Raw genomic sequence first — 21,974 nt, forward strand, 5'->3', positions numbered from 1 at the left:
CCTGGTAGTCCAGTGGTTAAGACTCTGCCTTCCAATTCAGTGGCTGTAGGTTCAATCCCTGGTGGGGAAGGCTAAGAGCCCACATGCCTTGTCACCAAACAAACAAAAAACCCCATAAAACAGAAGCAATGTTGTAACAAATTTAATAGAGAATTAGAAAACAAAAAGAGAAAGCACAAATTACCTATTAACAGGAACGAAACAGAGGATAACACTATATATCTTAAAGATACTAAAAACTGTCTAACAAAGGAAAACTACAACTAACTCAATACACAGAAATCTGACAGCTTAGATGAAATTCCTTGAAAGGCAGAAGCTACCGAACTCACACCAGGAAAAAATGCATAACCTAGTTACCACTGTACCAATCAGAGATAAAGAATTAATAGTACTCTTCCAAAAGAGAAAGTACCAAGCCCAGATGGTTTCACTGGTGAATTCAACCAAACATTCACTCAAAAAAAAAAAAAAAAATCTCTTTCAGAAAACAATCTCATCCAGAAAATAAACGCAGATAGTTGTTGTTGCTCAGTCATGTCGACTCTTGGCAACCCCATGGACTGCAGTACGCCAGACTTCCCTGCCCTTCACTATCTCCCGGAGTTTGCTCAAACTCATTTCCGTAGAGTCAATGATACCATCCAACTATCTCATCCTCTGTCACCCCTTCTTCTCTTGCCCTCAATCTTTCCCAGCATCGGGGTCTTTCAATGAGTTGGCTCTTCACATCAGGTGGCCAAAGTATAGAACATTTCCTAATTCATTCTATGAAGCCAGCATTACCCTAATACCCAAACAGATAAAGGTGTTCAGTTCAGTCGCTCAGTCGTGTCCGACTCTTTGCGACCCCATGAATTGCAGCATGCCAGTCCTCCCTGTCCATCTTAGACTCACGTCCATCGAGTCAGTGATGCCATCCAGCCATCTCATCCTCTGTCGTCCCCTTATCCTCCTGCCCCCAATCCCTCCCAGCATCAGAGTCTTTTCCAATGAGTCAACTCTTCGCATGAGGTGGCCAAAGTACTGGAGCTTCAGCTTTAGCATCATTCCTTCTGAAGAAATCCCAGGGCTGATGTCCTTCAGAATGGACTGGTTGGATCTCCTTGCAGTCCAAGAGACTCTCAAGAGTCTTCTCCAACACCACAGTTCAAAAGCATCAATTCTTCGGCGCTCAGCCTTCTTCACAGTCCAACTCTCACATCCATACCTGACCACAGGAAAAACCATAGCCTTGACTAGATGGACCTTAGTTGGCAAAGAAGTGTCTCTGCTTTTCAATATGCTATCTAGGTTGGTCATAACTTTTCTTCCAAGGAGAAAGTGTCTTTTAATTTCATGGCTGCAGTCACCATCTGCAGTGATTTTGGAGCCCAACAAAATAAAGTCTGACACTGTTCCCACTGTTTCCCCATCTATTTTCCATGAAGTGATGGGACCAGATGCCATGATCTTCGTTTTCTGAATGTTGAGCTTTAAGCCAACTTTTTCACTCTCCTCTTTCACTTTCATCAAGAGGCCTTTTAGTTCTTCACTTTCTGCCATAAGGGTGGTGTCATCTACATATCTGAGGTTATTGATATTTCTCCCGGCAGTCTTGATTCCAGCTTGTGTTTCTTCCAGCCCAGCGTTTCTCATGATGTACTCTGCATATACGTTAAATAAGCAGGGTAACAATATACAGCCTTGACGCACTCCTTTTCCTATTTGGAACCAGTCTGTTAAGGCATTACAAGTAGTAAAAACTACAGAAGAATAAACTACAGAAGAATATCTCTGGTGATGGAAATGTTTTGTATCTTGAGTGCAGCAATGTTGTGATACCATACCACAGTTTCACTAGACATTATTGTTTCACTAGGTGAAAGCAATGCAGACAGTACAGGGAACTTCCCTGTATAATTGCATATGAATTTACAATATTGTCAAAATAAAAGTTTAATAAAAATTGCAAAGAATAGAGTTATTAACCCTTATAATACTAAAGTATTAATGAATTCAATGTCCAATGTGCTATTTAAGAAAGCAAATGTTAACAGTAATTATTATAAGAATTTTTTAAAAGAACCATTCAAAACAGCAATTTGGTTGTAGTTGAGGTATTAATACAAAATACAGTGAAAACACTATAAAGTTGCTACAGTTTACTGTGGAAAATGACAGTTGCTCTCAGAGTGCACACTAACAGGTTATTATGCTTCACAAACAGGTGATTTTTGATGAGCTGAAAGATCATGCTGGTTTTAATGATGCAGGCCTGCTGGCTTTAATTACACAAAAGGCTAATAGGAAGAGATTGAGATACTAGAATTCTGGGTTATCCAAAAAGAAAGTTTCTATTTTCTTCCAATCCATGTATTTATGTCTGTTGTGTTTTTTAGTCACCAAGTAGTGTCTGACTCTTGCAACCCATGGACTGTAGCCTGCTAGGCTCCTCTGTCCATAGAGTTCCCAGGCAAGAATACTAGATCTCCAAAGGATCTTCCAGACCCAAGGATTGAACCTGCATCTCCTACGTCTCCTGCATTGGCAGGCAGATTCTTTACTATTGAGCCACCTGGTAAATTCGTATCTATGTTTAACGGCCTGTAACTCATATAAGGCTTACATACTTACATTATTTGAGTTGCCTCTTAACTATGAATAGCTCAAACATTTTGATTATTAGATCTTTCCTTATAGATTCTAAATATTGTTGTCTTAATATTTCAAATGAATGCTGAATTCAAGCCTACTGCCTAGAGAGCAAAGACTTGAGAAGAACATTTATAATGTTGGATAAATCAATTTATTATTAATTTATTAATTTAATTATTATCAAAATAATTAACTTTTATAATAATACAATGATAAATATTGCAGGCAATATTAATCAGGTAAACACTGTCTTCAATCATGGGAGACATAGTAAAAATGTACTACACATGAAAGGCAATAGGCTACACCGTAGTATGGGCGATGTGCAAAACAGTCAATTAACAGAACCAAAGAAGAGTAAAAATGAGGCCCTGGCTTGACATCTGGAATTCCGATGTGACAGCTGCAGGTTTGATCTTTCCAGAACTGAAATATTCTCAATCAAAGGAGCTATCCAAGAATTCTGTTGATAAAATGTTCAGTACGTATCTTACGCATCAGGTATATACTGATTAAAAGAACAGAAAAAACTTTAGTGCATTATGTTTTAAGAGGTGTACATGACTATTAGCAATTCAAAATAATTTTTAAGAAGCAGAAAACTTAATAATCAGAACCTAGATGTACTTGTTTATTCAATAGTTTCACATACTCATCTAAGTCCTGGGCACAATGGAGTGAGCAAAACAGACAAAAGCCCAAATTCTTGTGAAGCTTTCATTCTATTCGGGCAAAAAAAAATAATGATAACAAACTAATGCAATTTTAGACACTGTAAAGAAAATACAATAATAAATCTATAAGGGAACTAAAGTAAGCTGACAGGATTGAGGACAAGAAGCATTCCCTGAGGAGTAAACATTTGAGTGGAGATTTGACTGATGACCCATGTGAAGCTCTGGGCCAGTGTTCCAGTTTTAGTAAAGAGCATGCGTTGGCCCAGACACCAAAATGGGCTTCATCTGTTTGAGCAACAGCAAGCATCCTGCTGTAGCTGAAGCAGAGAGCTCAAGGGAGAACACAGAAGACGACAAGATCAGAGATGTGCAAGGCAGGGGCCAGACCATGGAAGGCTATGGTTAAGAGTCTAGATTTTATTCAGTGGTAATGAAACATATTGATGAGTTTTCTAATCACAGCACTGATTTATGCTTTAGAAAACTCACTCCAGCTATAGTGGAGGCAGAGACCCATTATGAAGCTACTGCTGTCAGGAAAGAAAGACAACAAAAAGCATATACTAAGGCTAGGGTAGTGGAGCTGGTAAGAAATGGTTGGCTTGGGGATTTGAAAGTATGGTAGACCTGAACAACTGATAGGTTGGTTTTGAAATGTGAGAAAAAGAAAGGAATCCTAAATTTTTGCTTAACTAAAATCTAGCAATCAGGATTCAGATCATTTTAAGTATTCACTGATCATGCTGAAGGTTTTCATTTTATCTGAAAAGCAGGAGGAAGCAGTGGAGTAGAATAACAACAACACAAAAAAGAGATAGGATTGCAAATAAATTTTGTTGATTTAGCACACCAGGCTCAGCAAGCTAAACATTAAGACCCCTCAATGTTGCCTTTAGACTGAGCCACAGCTGATTCCTTCTAAAAAGGGAGCCAAAAGCCAGCCCATCAATCACAGATTAGAATTTCCTCAGAAGTGCAATGAATCCAGATTAAAGTTTATTCTTGAGACACCCTGGTGCAAATATATCCCTCTTCCTTATTCCCTTACCCCTAAATCTACTAGGAAACTTCTGGGACAAATGACCTTGGCAACCCTGTGATCACCTAAACTCACTGTTATATCCCTGTCATCCTGGCTTCGGCCAGCTATAACTCTCATTTGGCCATCTAGTCTTTCCCAAACTCTCAGCCTCAATCTGCTGTCACTTCTTGTTATGACCCAACTTCCCACTCTGCCCCACAGAATCCCCTTTACATGATTAACCAACACTTCTACATCTTTATCCTCTTCAACGAATACTCCCTTTATCACCCACCTTCAATTTACATGTAGCTCTCTCAAAATAATATCACATACAGTGCAGTCCTTTAAAAAGGAAGTCCCTCATTCACCAAATTCTCTGTTTCATTCAGAAGCAGAAACGTGTGTGGACGCTAAAACTGAATATGGTAAAGAAGATAATGCCAATGGAATTGATAAAATAACTCTAAATTCATAAGAAAGAATAGAGGATGAAAACAACCTACCTAAATGGTAAACACTAGAAGATTAGCTCAAAAAACTAAAATGTATTCATAGAAGGATACCATGAAGTCTTTATAAATTCATGTTGCGGAATAATACTTTGTACCTTCTGGGGATATTCATATAACTCAATTTTTAAAAAAGATTATTAAGCAATATATAATGTATAAGGCTGATTTGATTAAAGAGAAAGAAGAATGTGGGGTGTGTGTGCTCAGAAAAAAAGGTTATAAATAAAATATACAAAAATGTTCTCTCTAGGTGGCAGAATAATGAGCAATTTTTTTCTTTTTTGTACTTTTCCTATTTCCTCCAATTTCTAAATGAATATATTTATATACCTAGAACAAAGGTCAAAACAAATAAGTTTTTAAAAATTCATCATCTTAACATACTGAAACTGCTCCTCAATGAAATTTACACAGGCTTGTTTAAAGTTTTCCTATCCTTGTTTCCTAAAAAACAAACAAATAAAAAAAAACAAAACCATATCCAAGTCCTTCAGTTGACTGCCCAGAAGTTCAGACTTATAAACCAAAATCACAAAACCCTCAAGATCTCTTCTAAGCACATCAGTCACTTAACATAATAATTCAACAAAGAGTTTAATGAGCTTTTCCAATTAATTATTCTCTTAAAAATGCCTAAATGACTATCCAAAGCAGATGGCTATAAGCTGGGGTCCCTTAGCTGTAAAACCAGAAGTATGTTGTTGTTTTATACAGCTCTGTAAAAACCCATGCATTCTTTATACAGAAGAGGGTATTAGTAATTTACATATTTAAAATATTTACATATTTAAAATATTCAGTAAAAGGGATTTTCACTTTGCTAATTTCTTTTAAAGATTATACATATACCTATATGCAATTTTGGCTAATGCACAAGAACAGTAACATAAAAAATACTGGACCCTCAAGGTAAGTAACGGTACTACAACTATATCTGGCATGAAAATAATGACACATCATCCAGAATAATCTCTAATAACTCTAAATTAAGGCTTTCCTTTCAAAAGATTATCTTTTTGTCAGTGCTCAATCTTTTAAATTTAACTTAGGAAATATTACTTCCACCATATTTCCATCAGAAAGAACTGCTTAGAAGAGAACCTGCATGGGCAGAAACACATTTTAGAATATATTTCATTGCATTATATAACACAAATGTGTAAATATCATTAGCTTATATTTTCTACAAACATTTTCCACTAGAATGTTTTTCTTATAAATCATACCTGAAAAGTTGTATATCATTTCCAAGAGAGCATATTCTTGAAAAAAACAATTAATGAGCTCAGTATTACGACCAAGAAGAATTTAATACTTTCCTACTAAGCAAAATACAAGCTAGATGCTTTTCAAGTGAAGTTTAACAGACACAGTATTGGCCCTCCAGGAAATCTTTGGGGTCTATGAGTTATTCTGCCAAATTTCTTTCCCAAACTAACAACAGGCAATATAATCTCCCATGAAATTCATTTCCGATTAGAAGATTGTTTCTTGTTGTTAATAACATATTCAAACTTTGTCTTTTAAAAAAAGTGAAAGTGGATCTAAGCAGTGCTGCAGTAAATGAACAAATCTAGACCATGGACAAGGCAGGTGCTGAGGGTTGGAGAGAAGCAAAGGTCAGAGGGAGGACACAGAGGCACAGACAGTCTTGGTCAGCTTTTATAACATCCCTCTCTTGCTGTGAATCATATTTCTCCTTTGGTCAGAGACCACTTCAAGGCTGCAACTGTTGCCCAGGGCTTTGTTAAATGGAAAAACTGAAAGGCTGTGGAACCTAAACAGCAGACCTGAGGCTAGGGACTTTCATTTCATTATTTAAAACTTCATAATTACATTTAAATTTTTCCTTATCTACTCTGGTTTAAAATAGCTTCATCCCTCTCGTGTGTGTTATCTTGATTCAGCAACCGAATCACCTAATTAACCTTTTATTAATTTAGATAAATCAGATAACTCAGATTTAGCAGAGATTATATTAATTTTAACACTGAGGGAAGTTGTCTTTCTATGTAGAATAATTAAGCAAAAGTCCACATAATTTTAAACCTTTCTGTATATAGATATTTTTCATTCATGTCAGGGACTTTGTTAAAAATGGACTCTAAATTTAAAAGTAAATACAAGATTTATTTTTCTCAAGTTTGGACAGATTTAAAAGGAAGCTAAAAGTCATTTACTTTCATGCAACCTGAAACAATACTGTTAGCACTGCAGTGACTAAGAGGCTCCAAATTACAAAGGTCAGTTAAGTAAAAGGCAGAGGCAGCAGAACTCTGATGCTAAGAATAAAAACAAAAATAGACCCAACGCAGCATTTTGCGAATGAAGATCAATGAAAATGGTTGCTCAATATCACATCACTCATAGCATTCTTTCCTATGTTGTTATTGAGAGCCTTTCTATTCCAGCATTCCTTCTTTGCTCTTCTTGACATCGGCCTTAATAAAACCAATACTTAAGCCCAAATTTGTATTATCTGAAGTAAAAAGGCAATGCATGGCCTCAGTTAAAAAGTACTTACTTAGTTATCATGGGGAGAAGATAATGATAAAAAATATAAATAGAGTGGCAAGGGAGGAGCAGCACCATATTTTATTTAATTATTGACCTAAGCAATGAGGCAGCAGGTTGTCTTTCTGATCAAAACTACTTTTATAAAGTAACACAAATGCCCTTGCTTGCTCCATAGTGAAGGTCTCCACAAGATTTAACTGAGAAGATGAAGTACAGGAAATGAGGATCTAAACCATAAAAAAAGAAAGTGTAAAATGTGAATAATTATGTTTTCATCTCATGCTGTAATTCTCAGACATTCTAAGCAGAATAAGCAATCCTATTGCTTCTGCTGTGACAGTACAGCAATTATGGTTAAGAGTTAACATAACAAATCAATAATAAAGTAGAGGTAATGGGATATATTTCTTGAGCTTTTATGAGTAGGAAAAAAAAGAAAATTCAGAACATAAAGGTTTTATACAAGCAAGCTGATAGATCTAATAGCTAGTAGATAGGATAATTGGGCAGCTCTGTCTCCTTACCTGTGAGGACGGCTTTGGCTGAAGGATCTGCCAGGTCCAGGGCTGACTTCCCATCGGTGTTCCGAATGTTTGGATCAGCTCCGTGCTGCAGCAGCACTGTGCAGGGAAAGCAGAAACAGTATCTTACCTCGGGGATACAAAGAGTATTTACTGGTAAGTGTCGCCTCGGCATGGTGCAGGCATAAACATACATTGCACGATTTTCTCTTTCAAGAAAAAAAAGCAAAGGAAGAAAAAGCAAGAGAGGAGGAAAAAAAGCACTGCAGCAAAGGCTCCTCTCTAGAGTACAGTGAAGTTGGCAACTTGTGGTACAGGATTATCACGTGACTGAACATCATAAACATGAAACTAGAGAAATCTTGCCACAGACAGTTTGGGTTTGCCTCCTTCGGGAGGCAGGATGGGGAGCTGTGTGCTCGCTGCCTCGCGCTAGGAAATCCGCTCACGGTGAGCCTGCCCTGTCTTTCCTACCACTGTGGCTGCTTGTTGCTGCCGCTGCTTCGCTGAACTTCCCACCGTTTCCTCGCCTCAGAACGGTTGTAATACTGGGTAAGCCTTTTAGTGCTCACCACTTACATATGTGGCAACTCACTAGAACACATTGGCTGGCTTCCAGGAAGTTTACCAGACACAGCAATGCATGCAACTCGGGTTCCCTGCAGTCAAGCTGCAGAAAACAACTGCCTTCCACAATAATTCTGGCCATCTAAAATTTTTAGAATCAGTAATTTGATCACTGTAATATATGCTGAGGAATGAATGTTACACATGCTATTATGGGTAAAAAGTAGCTACAGACAATTTTGAGAAGTGTAGGCTTCCAAAAGAAAGAACACTGTTTCATTATTAATTCAAAAGATTTCAAATACATTTGGTATGTGTGTGTATAGGGATGTTCAATCACAAGTTATTCTAACAGTTCAAATTTAACACAAGATTTTGTGTATGCCTGGAGAGAACAGGAGTTGTTACCATTTACCAACATTCTATAGAATAAATTTAAAACAAAGCAGAAATATTCAATTCAAATAAATGGTTAAAGACATTATATAATGACTGTTATGTGTCCCAGATTTTCATTCATTAATAGTCTTATGCTAAAGTACATACAATCTTTTGGAATATTGGGAATGCAATCCTCATGTATTACTAAGTAATAAATCCTGCTGTTTATAAGGCTTTTCCTCTCCCTGTAATGCACAAGCCACTTAGTCAATGGCTTTATTACAAGGTACAAAGGAACAGCCTTATCTAGATTTGGGAGGCAGCTGCTAGGACAATGTACACCAGCATCTCTTGCACTAAACCTTGGGTACTTTGAGATTTAGGGTAATAACAACTAGCCATGGCTTGAAAAGATGCAGTGAGATTTTGTCAAGACTGTCTATAATATTTCATTCTTGATTGTAAGCAATGAACATAATTCATTTCCATATGTTCATAAAGTGACAAGAGCTAAGTAGCACAAAATAGCAAGTATCATAATATCAAACATCATACTATCAAACTGCAGTTATTCTTTCCTCATAATGAATAAGCTTTCACTGCAACTAGGTAATTTTTTATTCCAAGAAGAAATCCCAGCATGAAGATTTGGCTTATAATGGGTCTATACCATGAAGTAGGCTCATGTATCAAATGTAAAGATGACAGTTATTGCTCTATCTTTACTTGTTGAGTGATCACATGCAAAGGGTAGGAAAACAAAGAAATAACAGCTACCATGAAAAGCTCAGTTTTTTTTAAAATTGCATACTTTGAGAACTTAAGAACCTGCTTTAAGCAAGAAGTAAAGAAATATGTTAGTTTAAAAAGCCTTGACAGTAATATGATGGGAGCTTTGACTTTGCAGTTTAATGAGTGGCAGAGGCAAAACACTGAAAGCCTTATTGATCCTCCAAAAGTCACCTAAAGCCTCAACCTTAGCTGTTATATCTTTGCTATCTGCAACAGAAATCTGCCCTTACAGTTTAACTGCAGTTTTGTTTTGTTTTAGCTCACTTTTAAAGGATTAATCTTTTCACTAGAAATATCTGTTTTCTTAACATTTTTGAGTCATATGCATTTCATTCACTGGACTTGAACACACAGAAATATCACTGCAGAGTTATGTAGCAACAGGGAAGAAGCTGGATTTTCCAAGCCACATGCTGATAACAAAATTCAAATATCAAACCATTTAAATTGACCAGATATGGGTTAAAAAACTCATAATACCGAGCAGAGTTAAGAGCTTTAGGAGCAATAAAGGTATCTATAACTGGACCAGAAAAGATCTAAACTTACCTAAGTTTTTAGAAAAGGACAGCACTGAGGAGATTAAATGAGAACAGAAATGGCAGCAAAAGTACTAAGCACAGAGACTGATAATATGTATCAGCTAATAATAATAATAATAATTGTGTTTAAAACACATTTTAAAATTTATTTGTACTCTCAACTCTAGCACTAACTACTAATTCTATGTTGTGTCCTAGGGCCAAACCTTCAGATTTTAACTTTTTCTGTAAAGGCCCAGAGAGAAAATATATTAGGCTTTATAGATAACATGGGCTCTGTCCCAACTACTCAGCCTTGCCTCAACTCCATCATTAAAGAGGAAAAGCAGTCACAGACAATACTTATAGGATGTGTGTGGCTCTGCTCCAATAAAACTTCATTAAAATTTGAATTTTGTATAATTTTCATGTATAAGAAAATTTACTATTATGGTGAATTTTAAGAAAGCACTAAAAATATAAAAACAATTCTTAGCTTAAAGGACAAGTCAAAAACAAGGGTTGAGCATGACCCATAGTCACAGTTTGCCAACCTTGACCTTGGGCAGTAACAGATAAAGTGTGGGCAGGGATAGACCAAGTGTGGTCTATGGACTGTTCTAGTCCCAGAATTTGCCGTAATTGACATTGAGATAACCACAAAAAGTAAGAAGCATTTAAAACTGTGTATGTCATGTAAAAATTACTTTTTCCAGTACTTTCTCTTTATTGTAGTTTACAAAATTATTGGCCTGCCATTCATTGAGGAAAGAAAAAAACTGGTCCCTAACCACAGCTTGAGAAGCACAACTTAGACAATTATCAGGTCTACAAAGTGAAGGAGTTGGACTGTGCTGTCCTTAGTCACTCAGTCGTGTCTGACTTTTTGTGACCCGATGGACTCCGTGAGACTCCACCATGGCTCCTCTGTCCATGGGATTCTCTGGGCAAGAATACTGGAGTGGGTTGCCATGCCCTCCTCCAGGGAATCTTCCCAACCCAGGGATCGAACCCAGGTCTCCCGCGCTGCAGATGGAGTCTTAACGTCCGAGCCACCACAGAGGATTTCTAGGTATCGAGAATGGTCTTGGCTTCCCTGGTGGCTCAGACGGTAAAGAATTCACCTGCAATGCAGAAGACTCAGGTTCGATCCCTAGGTTAGGGAAGATTCCCAAGAGAAGGGAATAGCTACCCACTCAAGTAAATGGCACCCCATTCCAGTACTCTTGCCTGGAAAATCCCATGGATGGAGGAGCCTGGTGGGCTGCAGTCCATGGGGTTGCGAAGAGTCGGACACGACTGAGCGACTTCACTTTCACTTTTCACTTTCATGCACTGGAGAAGGAAATGGCAACCCACTCCAGTGTTCTTGCCTGGAGAATCCCAGGGATGGGGGAGCCTGGTGGGCTGCCGTCTTTGGGGTCACACAGAGTCGGACACGACTGAAGCGACTTAGCAGTAGCAGCAGCAAGTATTCTTGCCTGGAGAATTCCATGGGCAGAGGAGCCTGGGGGGTTACAGTCCAAGGGGTTGCAAAGAGTTGGACACTAACGAGGGACTAACCTTCTTTGTTCAGAATGGTATCAAATCCCTGATGAAGCTTTTAGATTTACAGTCTCAGCATTAATATCTAAAATCTTTTAAAAAATTGCCTCAAATAGACCTTTTTTCTCCCTTGCTTTAAGTCAAAGAAAAAAGAAAGATTTATTTATCCTAACACTATCTAACTAAAACAAAACTAAAAGTTGAGACTATAGATCAATGAAAGTTGTAGGGTACATACAAAAAAGTCGACTTTTCGAGCAGTTGCTCAAGTCAAATTTCTGTTTCACGTTATTCTCCATGAAGATTTGTGTGGCACTATTTTCTAATACCAGAGGAACAGCACATACATAGGGCAAAGATAACAACCATGCCTTTCAAGAATGTCAGTCTGTACTTGAAGTGGTGACAAGCAGGACTCTGCTAAAGGCTTCAAAATTTGCTTTCAAAGTTATGTGCTACCAAAAGGAATAATAAAATATGACTACAGATAAATAATACAATAAGAAATTCATTTTGTAATAGATTCTTCTTCAAAAGTAGCACATATGTCTGAAGAAAGTCCCCCAAATACACAATCAATACACAAAATAAGGTTTGAAGGAAAAACAGAAAACTAAGATCTGAATGATATTCAGTATGTAAATCTGAGACTACTGGAGACATTCAAAATCTCTTTACAATATCTTTAACCATTAGGGCATTATCAAACCTCAAATCCCAAATGACTAGGCTATACATCTCAAATTCATTTATCTCCTTTGGAAATTAGAAGAGTGGAGAAAATATAGCAGCTAGCATACACAATAACAGGGAGTTAAAACTAAGGAAAGATCCCAATATTCAAAATAACATTCTCAAAAGAGCTATGGCATGAAGGACATGTGATTTTCCTATTTCTGGGACAAATGTTCAACTACAGTAAAATACCAGATTCAGAGAGCATGCCTTCAGCCGGTGACCAATCAAACAGAGATAGAAATGGACTCATTTAATTCCTCAAAACTATTAAATTTAAGTATTCACATGATTTTAATTCTTCTAAACAAAAAGAAATATTTTATATACATGTAAAAAAGTCTCATCAAATTCCAAAAAAAAAAAAATGAAATGCTATAATGGTAAATTATATTTAAGTACAGGCATTAATAACTGATTTAAGAAGATGGAAGAAATAGAAGCAATGTGAATTTTCCAAGCTAAAAATGCAGCAAGGCTTTTACGTAAATTATGAAAAACCATTTCGAATGGTTTTCACTTTTAATGGCAGAAATTCACCTATTAAACTATGGCAAATTCCTTGTTATGTCAATTTTAGAGCTACATTAAGGATCTAAAACTATTCTTCACAATGAACAGATATTTAATTTTAAAAGAAGCTATGTTTATGTTGAAATGTTTTACAAGTATTTCAATATCATCTTACTTTCTTAAGAGTACAGAGATATTCATTTGACTGAGTTTCTAAAATTAAATCATACAAAGCATTAAGTTTATTAGATTTTTCAGCAAATAAAAATTTTTAAATTTTAAAGCAAAATACTATGGAACCAAATTTTAATTAGCTGTAATCTTCAATGCATAAGACAAAAAGACACACAAACTGCTAGTATGAGAAAAGATGCTCTACATCATCATTCAAAAGAAAAATGCAAATGTAAAAGATGGGCAGTAATCCATCTTTTATTATTAACGGTATTAAGTATTAGTGAGACTATACTAAACTGGAACTCTTATATATTACTGGTGGGCATATAAAGTGGTCCGTAACTACTTGGAAATCAATTTGGCAATTACTTACAAAGGTAAATATACACTATTGTTACATGCTAACATCCTACTTTTAGATATTTATCCAAGAGGAAAAGAAATATGGCCATACAAAAGACTTGCACACGAATACTGCATGTTTATTTAGAACAGCAACAAAATGAAAAACATCTGAATATTCATCAACAGGTGAAAGGATAAGCAAATTTTAGCATATCCATACAAAAAAACTCTACTTAGCAATTAAAAGAAATAAACTATTGACTTACACTTTGCCAACAAAGGTCTGTATAGTCAAAGCTATGGTTTTTCCAGTAGTCATGTACAGATGTGAGAGTTGGACCATAAAGAAGGCTAAGTGCCAAAGAATTGATGCTTTCGAACTGTGGTGCTAGAGGACTCTTCAGAGTTCCTTGGACAGTAAGGAGATCAAACCAGGCAATCCTAAAGGAAATTAACCCTGAATATTCATTGGAAGGACTGATGCTGAAGCGCCAAAACTTTGGCCACATGGGAAAAGCCAACTCACTGGAAAAGATTCTAATGGTGGGAAAGAATGAGGACAGGAGGAGAAGAGGGCAACAGAGGATGCGATGGTTGGATGGCATCACTGACTCATTGGATGTGAGTCTGAGCAAACTCTGGGAGATGGTGAAGGATAGGGAAGCCTGGAGTGCTACAGTCCATGGGGTAACAAAGAGTTGGATATGACTTCGGGACTAAGCAACAACAATACACTGTAGGGATGAAATCTCTAAAACATACTCAGCAAAGAACCTATTTCTAGAATAGAAAGCTAATTTACTGTGACAGAAAACACATCAATTGTTCTCTAGGGATGGTAGAGGGAGAAGAGAAAACTGACTGCAAATAGATACCAGAGAACTTTTTAGAGTGATAAAAATGTTCTACAAAATTATAGTAGTGATTACATGGGCCTATACATTTATCAAAACTCATCAATACACATACTTAAAATGGATGCATTTTATTTCATTATATCAAACTAATTTTATGGTAAAATTCAATAAAGTTGATTTTTTTAAAAGCTCAAAGAGGGGTCTAACCACAGATTAGAAACACCTGAAGAGAAATTCACTGACCTCGAAAATATATCAATAGATACTTCTAAGAATGCTACAAGGAGAAATTATCATGGGCAACGGATGGAGTGAGAATGTCTAATAAGTTGTAACCAGTCTTAAAAGAAAAAGAAACACATACATATTTGAAGAAATAATATCTAAGAGCTTCCCGTAACTAATAAGACATTAAAAATAAGAAGGGCAATTTACAGGTATTTACAGATTCAAGAAGCTCAAACAGGATAAAGTCAATGATACAGAAAAAAATATTAAACATATAAATTAGGAATAACTACTATAAAAAACAGCTGATAATTCAAGACAAGTCAATACGTTAATAGAGTAATAGTACAACACATCAGAGGTAAATATCAACAATTTGTAAAACTACCCTAACTATAGCATGTGCTCAGTGGCTCAGCTGTGTCCGACTCTTTGCAACCCCATGGACTGTAGTCCACCAGGCTCATCTGTCCATAATATTTTCCAGGCAAGAATACTGGAATGGGTTGCCATTCCCTTCTCCAGGGGATCTTTCCAACCCAGGGATTGAACCTGTGTCCCTTGTGTTTCCTGTATTAGCAAGCAGATGCTTTACCACTGGAAACCCAACTATAGTATATGTTATACTATATAGCAAATGTTAAGCAATGATTTAATTATAAATCTGTTTCTACATATATATAAAAACACCATATTCCTATTCTCAGGACAAATTTAATGTAAGTAAATTATTTTAAAACAAATGTTAATAGCTTTAAATACATTCAAAGTTTTTCTATAAAACTACTCTGGAAGCAAGATATATAAGGTCTGATTAGCCAAATCCAAGAAAACTTTTCCTTTGATATGAATATTTATTTTCATTTGCAAAATTTTCATTTTAAAAAATTTCCTCTTTATATTTCTTTTTAGAATTCCCATCAATTCTTAAGATCTATCTTTTCCCAGCAGAGTTCTTACCTCTAAAAAAACTCAACATTTAAATTCTTCAAATTTTAACATTCATTGGTGATAAATACTGCTTCTAAATAGCAAATTAAATTTGGGACTCAGAAAGAGTGATCAATTCAATTCCCTGTCAACATACTCATGCTAATCAGTAAGTTTCAATGTAAGCGAGACTCATGTTGATTTTTTTGTGTGTGTGATGCTCAGTGGCTATCTTCTCACTGAACGAGCAGTGACATTCAATGAGTGAAATAAGCTTCTTTCATCTTAAATAATATCCTTTGGAGAAACCTCTGAGAACCTCAAATATAATGCCTGGCTTAAATTGACCTTACTAATAAAGCTCTTCTAAAATGAGATTTAAGAGCAGGTATTGCCAAAGCCTTTGACTGTGTGGATCACAATAAACTGTGGAAATTTCTGAAAGAGATGGGAATACCAGACCACCTGACCTGCCTCTTGAGAAATCTGTATGCAGGTCAGGAAGCAACAGTTAGAACTGGACATGGAACAACAAACTGGTTCCAAATAGGAAAAGGAGTAGGTCAAGGCTATATATTGTTACCCTGCTTATTTAACTTCTATGCAGAGTACATCATGAGAAACGCTGGATTGGAAGAAACACAAGCTGGAATCAAGACTGCCGGGAGAAATATCAATAACCTCAGATACGCAGATGACACCATCCTTATGGCAGTAAGTGAAGAGGAGCTAAAGAGCCTCTTGATGAAAGTGAAAGAGGAGAGTGAAAAAGTTGGCTTAAAGCTCAACATTCAGAAAACGAAGATCATGGCATCTGGTCCCATCACTTCATGTCAAATAGATGGGGAAACAGTGGAAACAGTGTCAGACTTTATTTTTGGGGGCTCCAAAATCACTGCAGATGGTGACTGCAGCCATGAAATTGAAAGACGCTTACTCCTTGGAAGAAAAGTTATGACCAACCTAGATAGCATATTGAAAAGCAGAGACATTACTTTGCCGACTAAGGTCCGTCTAGTCAAGGCTACGGTTTTTCCAGTGGTCATGTATGGATGTGAGAGTTGGACTGTGAAGAAAGCTGAGCGCTGAAGAATTGATGCTTTTGAACTGTGGTGTTGGAGAAGACTCTTGAGAGTGCCTTGGACTGCAAGGAGATCCAACCAGTCCATTCTGAAGGACATCAGCCCTGGGATTTCCTTGGAAGGAATGATGCTAAAACTGTAACTCCAGTACTTTGGCCACTGCATGCGAAGAGTTGACTCACTGGAAAAGACTCTGATGCTGGGAGGGATTGGGGGTAGGAGGAGAAGGGGATGACAGAGGATTAGATGGCTGGATGGCATCACTGACTTGATAGACATGAGTCTGAGTGAACTCTGGGAGTTGGTGATGGACAGGGAGGCCTGGCGTGCTGCGATTCATGGGGTCGCAAAGAGTCGGACACGACTGAGCGACTGAACTGAACTGAACTTATTCTAGTATACTGTAGAAGGAAATGGCAACTCACTCCAGTATTCTTGCCTGGACAATTCCATGGACAGAGGAACCTGGCAGAATACAGCCCATGGGGTCACAAAGAGTCAGACATCACTGAGCAACTGAGCACATTCTAGTATAATGAACCGAGAACCAAGCAAACTAGAGAAAAGTTTTGAAGTCATGGTCACGTGGTCTTAGTTTGGTCTGCTGCTGCTAAGTTGCTTCAGTAGTGTCCAGCTCTGTGCGACCCCACAGACGGTAGCCCGTGAGGCTGCCCTGCCCTGTCTCCAGGCAAGAATATTGGAGTGGGTTGCCATTTCTTTCTCTAATGCATGAAAGTGAAAAGTGAAAGGGAAGTCGCTCAGTTGTGTCTGACTCTTCGCGACTCCACAGACTGCAGCCCACCAGGCTCCTCCGTCCATGGGATTTTCCAGGCAAGAGTACTGGAGTGGGGTGCCATCGCCTTCTCTGAGTTTGGTCTGGTTAGCCAGAAATTAAGATGATTAGTAATTTTCCAGTGTCCAGAGTTACACCATCCAGTATAGTAGCCATTCACCAAATACAAGTATTGAGTCTTTGAAATGTGGCTAGTGAGACTGATGATCTGAATTATTGATTATATTTCATTTTAATTAAATATTAAAACTGAAGCATGATCCAACTATTGGAAAATGTTTAATCTGTTCTGAACACCTTAGATATGTTAATCTACCATTTCAACTGTAAACTGAAGTAACTGATGAGGTAGGGTAGGGGGCGCTCTTCCTCTCCCCTTCAGCAATAGAGCATCCCACAGTGCCTGCTGCCGTCATTAGGCCCTTTTCTCTCAGTGTTATCTTTTGCAGCGCATGGTACAAGGACCACAAGGAGCTGGCACACTTCGATTATTCTTCTTTTCACAATCTATGTATGCAACAAACTGTCTAAAAGTGGCTTGTGGCATCTTTTCTAATCAAATCAGTCAGGCTCTGGCTTTGGCCCCGGACTGCCATGCAACATGAACAACAGGGTGTAGCCCTGGGCACTGCAAGACGTTTAACAGCACCCCTGACCTCTACCCGCTAGATGTCAACAGCATTCCCCTGCTGTGACAACCAAAATCATCTCTAAACATTGCTAATATCTCCTCAATGGGCAAAACTATTCCTGGCTGAAACCACTGCTCCTGAGGGTCTTATGGGCCCACAGCCAATCCCCTTATACACATGCACTTGTGTGAGGTGGAATACATGAAGGTCTTTGCTTCTCTCCTCTCCACACTTTTACATATTGGGTTACTGCATTAGATTTCATTTGAAGGAAGACTTTTGTGGTTTAATAACTTAATAAGAAAGAACCAAATAATAAATTAGTAAAATAGTAACTCATAAATAGCTTTTAAAAACGTAATAGTAAATAATAGTAAATGGTAAATATAAAAGTGATTTCTAAGGATTCTTCTCATTTTAAGATGCTGTGACCTATGAAGATATTTTTTGGGGTACTGACTTTATATTAATAAAGCAGTTTTATTTATTACAAGGGATAAAAACTACTTTAACTGGCTTAAACAACATGAAAATTTTTTAAAGAAGAGAGGTATCTCATCCAAAGCAAAGGCAGAAACATGACCCCAAATTCATCCTGTTGCTGCCAATCCCTGTCTCTCAGCTCCTGTCGCCATCACCCTCAGATATAGACAATACATATGCTATCTGAATCTTAATTCCAAATTCTCATGGGAGAGAATTTGCTCCAGCTTGCCTCAAAATCCTGTTCTGGACTTCAAAAATTTTTCCAGAGAAGAGGAAGAGGCAATAAAAACAATGATGATGGAGTAAGAGGCATAGTTCTAGAGTACTTGGGCAGATCTCAATAGGCATCTACAGCAAAAAGAGATCTTAATTTTAAAGTATTATATAGAATACATGGTAAATGAGTAGGCTTATAAAAATGTTTTTATTTTACACATTTCTACAGTATTTTAATGTTTATTACAAATGCCATGCCATGCTAAGTCACTTCAGTCGTGTCCAACTCTTCGTGACGCTATGGACTGTAGCCTGCCAGGCTCCTATGTCCACGGGATTCTCCAGGCAAGAATACTGGAGTGGGTTGCTATTCCCTTCTCCAGGGGATCTTCCTGACCCAGGGATCAAACCTGTGTCTCTTACATCTCCTGCAGTGGCAGGAGGGTTCTTTACCACTAGTACCACCTGGGAAGCCCCAATTATTACAAATGTATATTATATTTATAATGAGAGGGAAATGAGAGAGATATTTCTCCTCAGACAAAAAAGATCTTTATGCACACTGTGCAAATATATTCACCAAAACAATACTTCTCTTAAAGTTGCTGTTTAAGTAATTAATTTGTAACTAATGGAGAAATAAAAATCAGGTAGTTCTTACCAACTGAATAACATTAAATATGGCAGCAGCATTAAATTAACAAGATCAATATAAAATAAATATATTAATTTAGAAACTGTGATAATGCTGAGACTGGAGAATAAGTCTTAAGTAAAACTGTCAAGAAGTAATTTCTATTGTATAAAAGTCCAGATTTTTAACCATACCACCTTCTGTCTTTGCCTTTGATATAAGTCACCAAAAATTCAGAATTCTGTCAACATATTTGTGATACATTACCTAATTTTACCTCAATGAACTATCTGCCTTTATGTGCCTTTGAACTTAGAAAAAAAGTGCATTCTTATTTTTTCCTGGTCAAGTACACAAGAATAAATGGATTAAAAATAGGTTCCTATTTAATGAGGCACATAAATGCAGATAGTTCACTGAGGTAAAATTAAGTTCAAAAAATCAAATTCTCTCCTAAGGCTGCTTCACTTACTAGTGGCAAATCACCACAGTTCAGAGTGGTCCCCTGGAATCAGACTGAACAGGACAGAATCCCAGGTCCACCATCTCCTAGTTCTAGGACCCCTGGAAGCAACATCACCTCTCTGCGCCTCCATTTCCTCATCTGTAAATCAGGAGAGAGTAACAGTATCTACTCATGGAGCTACCAGGAGGACAAAATAAATATTTGAGGCACTCTTAGAACAGGGACTAACATATAGTCCACATGTGCATATAAGAATTTTTAAAAGACATTAGGAAACTAATTTCAGAAAATAAAATTTTACCAGATTTACATAAGAGAGCAGTTCTTTAGGATAAAATTTTGGCATGAAATGTTTTAATAAAAGAATCATCCAATTAAATTTTGCTCCTATAACCCAGTCTTCCTATAAACAGAAAAAACCAAGAAGTTTTGAAGAAGCCTGTTACATCTGGAGTAACTAGGTATTATTCTGTATGTGTGTACAGCAGATTTTAATATCCAATTCAATTATATCCTTTTTGCAATAAGAAGTTAAGGCAGGCCCCAATACATGTGGGAAATCAGTCTTATCTTCTTACACAAACCACAATTTATTTTAAGATAAAGCAGGTAGTAGAATAAATATAAGAGTGATTATGACAAAGCATATCTCCTTTCTACCTGGAAACCCTAGGGAATCAAGTCTAAAAGAAAGTCCTGTCTAGGAGTCAGACCAATGTGTGTTTGAGAAGACTGCTCTCTACTTAGCAACTGTCTGGCCTGAGGCAAATGACTTCACCTCTGTCGAGTTCAATTTCCTCTTTCATAAAACACTACCTTTCACCAAGGATTGCTGTCATAATGGAGACTATATATAAACCTTATATATAGTCTCAATTATAAACCTTATATATATAGGCTCAATTATGATATCAATACATATATATATATATATAAATCTAGCTTGGTTCTTAGCACATAATAGGAACTCAATAAAAACCCTGTGCCTTCAATCAGCTTTTCATCTGCTTTCAAAAACAACTGCAAACACAGAAGGTGCTTTAAAAAAAAAAAACAAAAAACAGTTGATTAAAATAAAGGCAAACTGGTAACAGCCCTAGGAACAATGAATCTGTGCCCAAGTACTGTTTTATGCTTGCTTGTACTTAGGAGAAGATTACTTTTTCTAATACTTGACTAGGATCAGCTAGATAAAATACTAATTAAGGGACAAAGCAGACATTTCAGTCTGACCAGATAAGTTTATAACACGGGTGCTCAGTTGCGCCCGACTCTTTGAGACCCCCTAAACCGCAGACTGCCAGGGACTGAACCTGTGTGTCCTGCCTGCACTGGCAGGTGGGTTCTTCACCACTGTGCCACCTGCGAAGCCCTCAAGTTTATAACAGGATGACAGAAGTCTTACAGTTCCAGGGACAGCGACCACACGCAAGAGCTGCTTTCCAATCTGTCTCTAAGTGAAGTTTCAGATACATGGTTTTCTGAATCCATCCCTAAATTGTCAAGGGCCAAGTAAGGCCTCAAGGACTTACTAGCATTTCCAGGTAAATTGCTCATTAGTATAAAATATTAAGACCAATTCAGTTTTAGTGCTACTAGACACAAAGTTTAAAGTCAAATGTTTTAAAATATTTTCCACAAAGAACATAGGGTTGAGCCGATGTCATAATATCCTGATCCTGCTTTGAATTTCAGTTTCTTCAATAATATCACAACTTTATTATTTTCCTATGTCTCTAAGAATTCAAATGACTAGAACTTCAATACACTGTTGTACTTTCAATCTGAAGGAGGAAAAGAACATAACTGTTAAGTTTTCATTCTTTGGGAAATAAATAATTTTTTAATGCTACTTATTTTGTATTAGATTCAATAAATTATCCTATGAGTGAAACTCTTAACGACAGTACTCAGTCACAAGTGTGACTCCCACCTTAGCTCCTTTAGCCCACGTTCAGGAAGAAAAGAATGCCTTTTTCTTTTATTCAAGTTTTTCCTTTGCTCTTTCCCTTCTCTCATTCCTAGGGGGTTGCAATTTTCAGAAACAGCCAATTATGATGCCCTCCAATAGCTTGAAGAACTACTTCCTCATAATTAGTTTGCCTTTAAAAATTTATCATTTTCTAAATGATAATGCTCATTTAAAACACTTCTGTTTTTTTAAATGGAGTGGGTGTGAGACTGTT

The 21,974-nt window shown here is 37.1% G+C and overlaps 1 protein-coding gene across 2 annotated transcripts in view; it reads right to left on the bottom strand.

Annotated features, from left to right (window-relative positions):
* The window catches only part of TNKS (tankyrase), a 153,313-nt gene that overhangs the window by 106,619 nt on the left and 24,720 nt on the right, over window positions 1-21,974 (bottom strand). For both annotated transcript variants that reach the window (XM_013975432.2, XM_005698796.3), the window contains exon 3: window positions 7,892-7,987. In XM_013975432.2, coding sequence (XP_013830886.1) covers window positions 7,892-7,987 — 96 coding nt within the window. The remainder of the gene's footprint in view (window positions 1-7,891; window positions 7,988-21,974) is intronic.

The sequence above is a fragment of the Capra hircus genome, chromosome 27, assembly GCF_001704415.2.
Source record: "Capra hircus breed San Clemente chromosome 27, ASM170441v1, whole genome shotgun sequence".
NCBI classification, from domain to species: Eukaryota; Metazoa; Chordata; class Mammalia; order Artiodactyla; family Bovidae; genus Capra; species Capra hircus.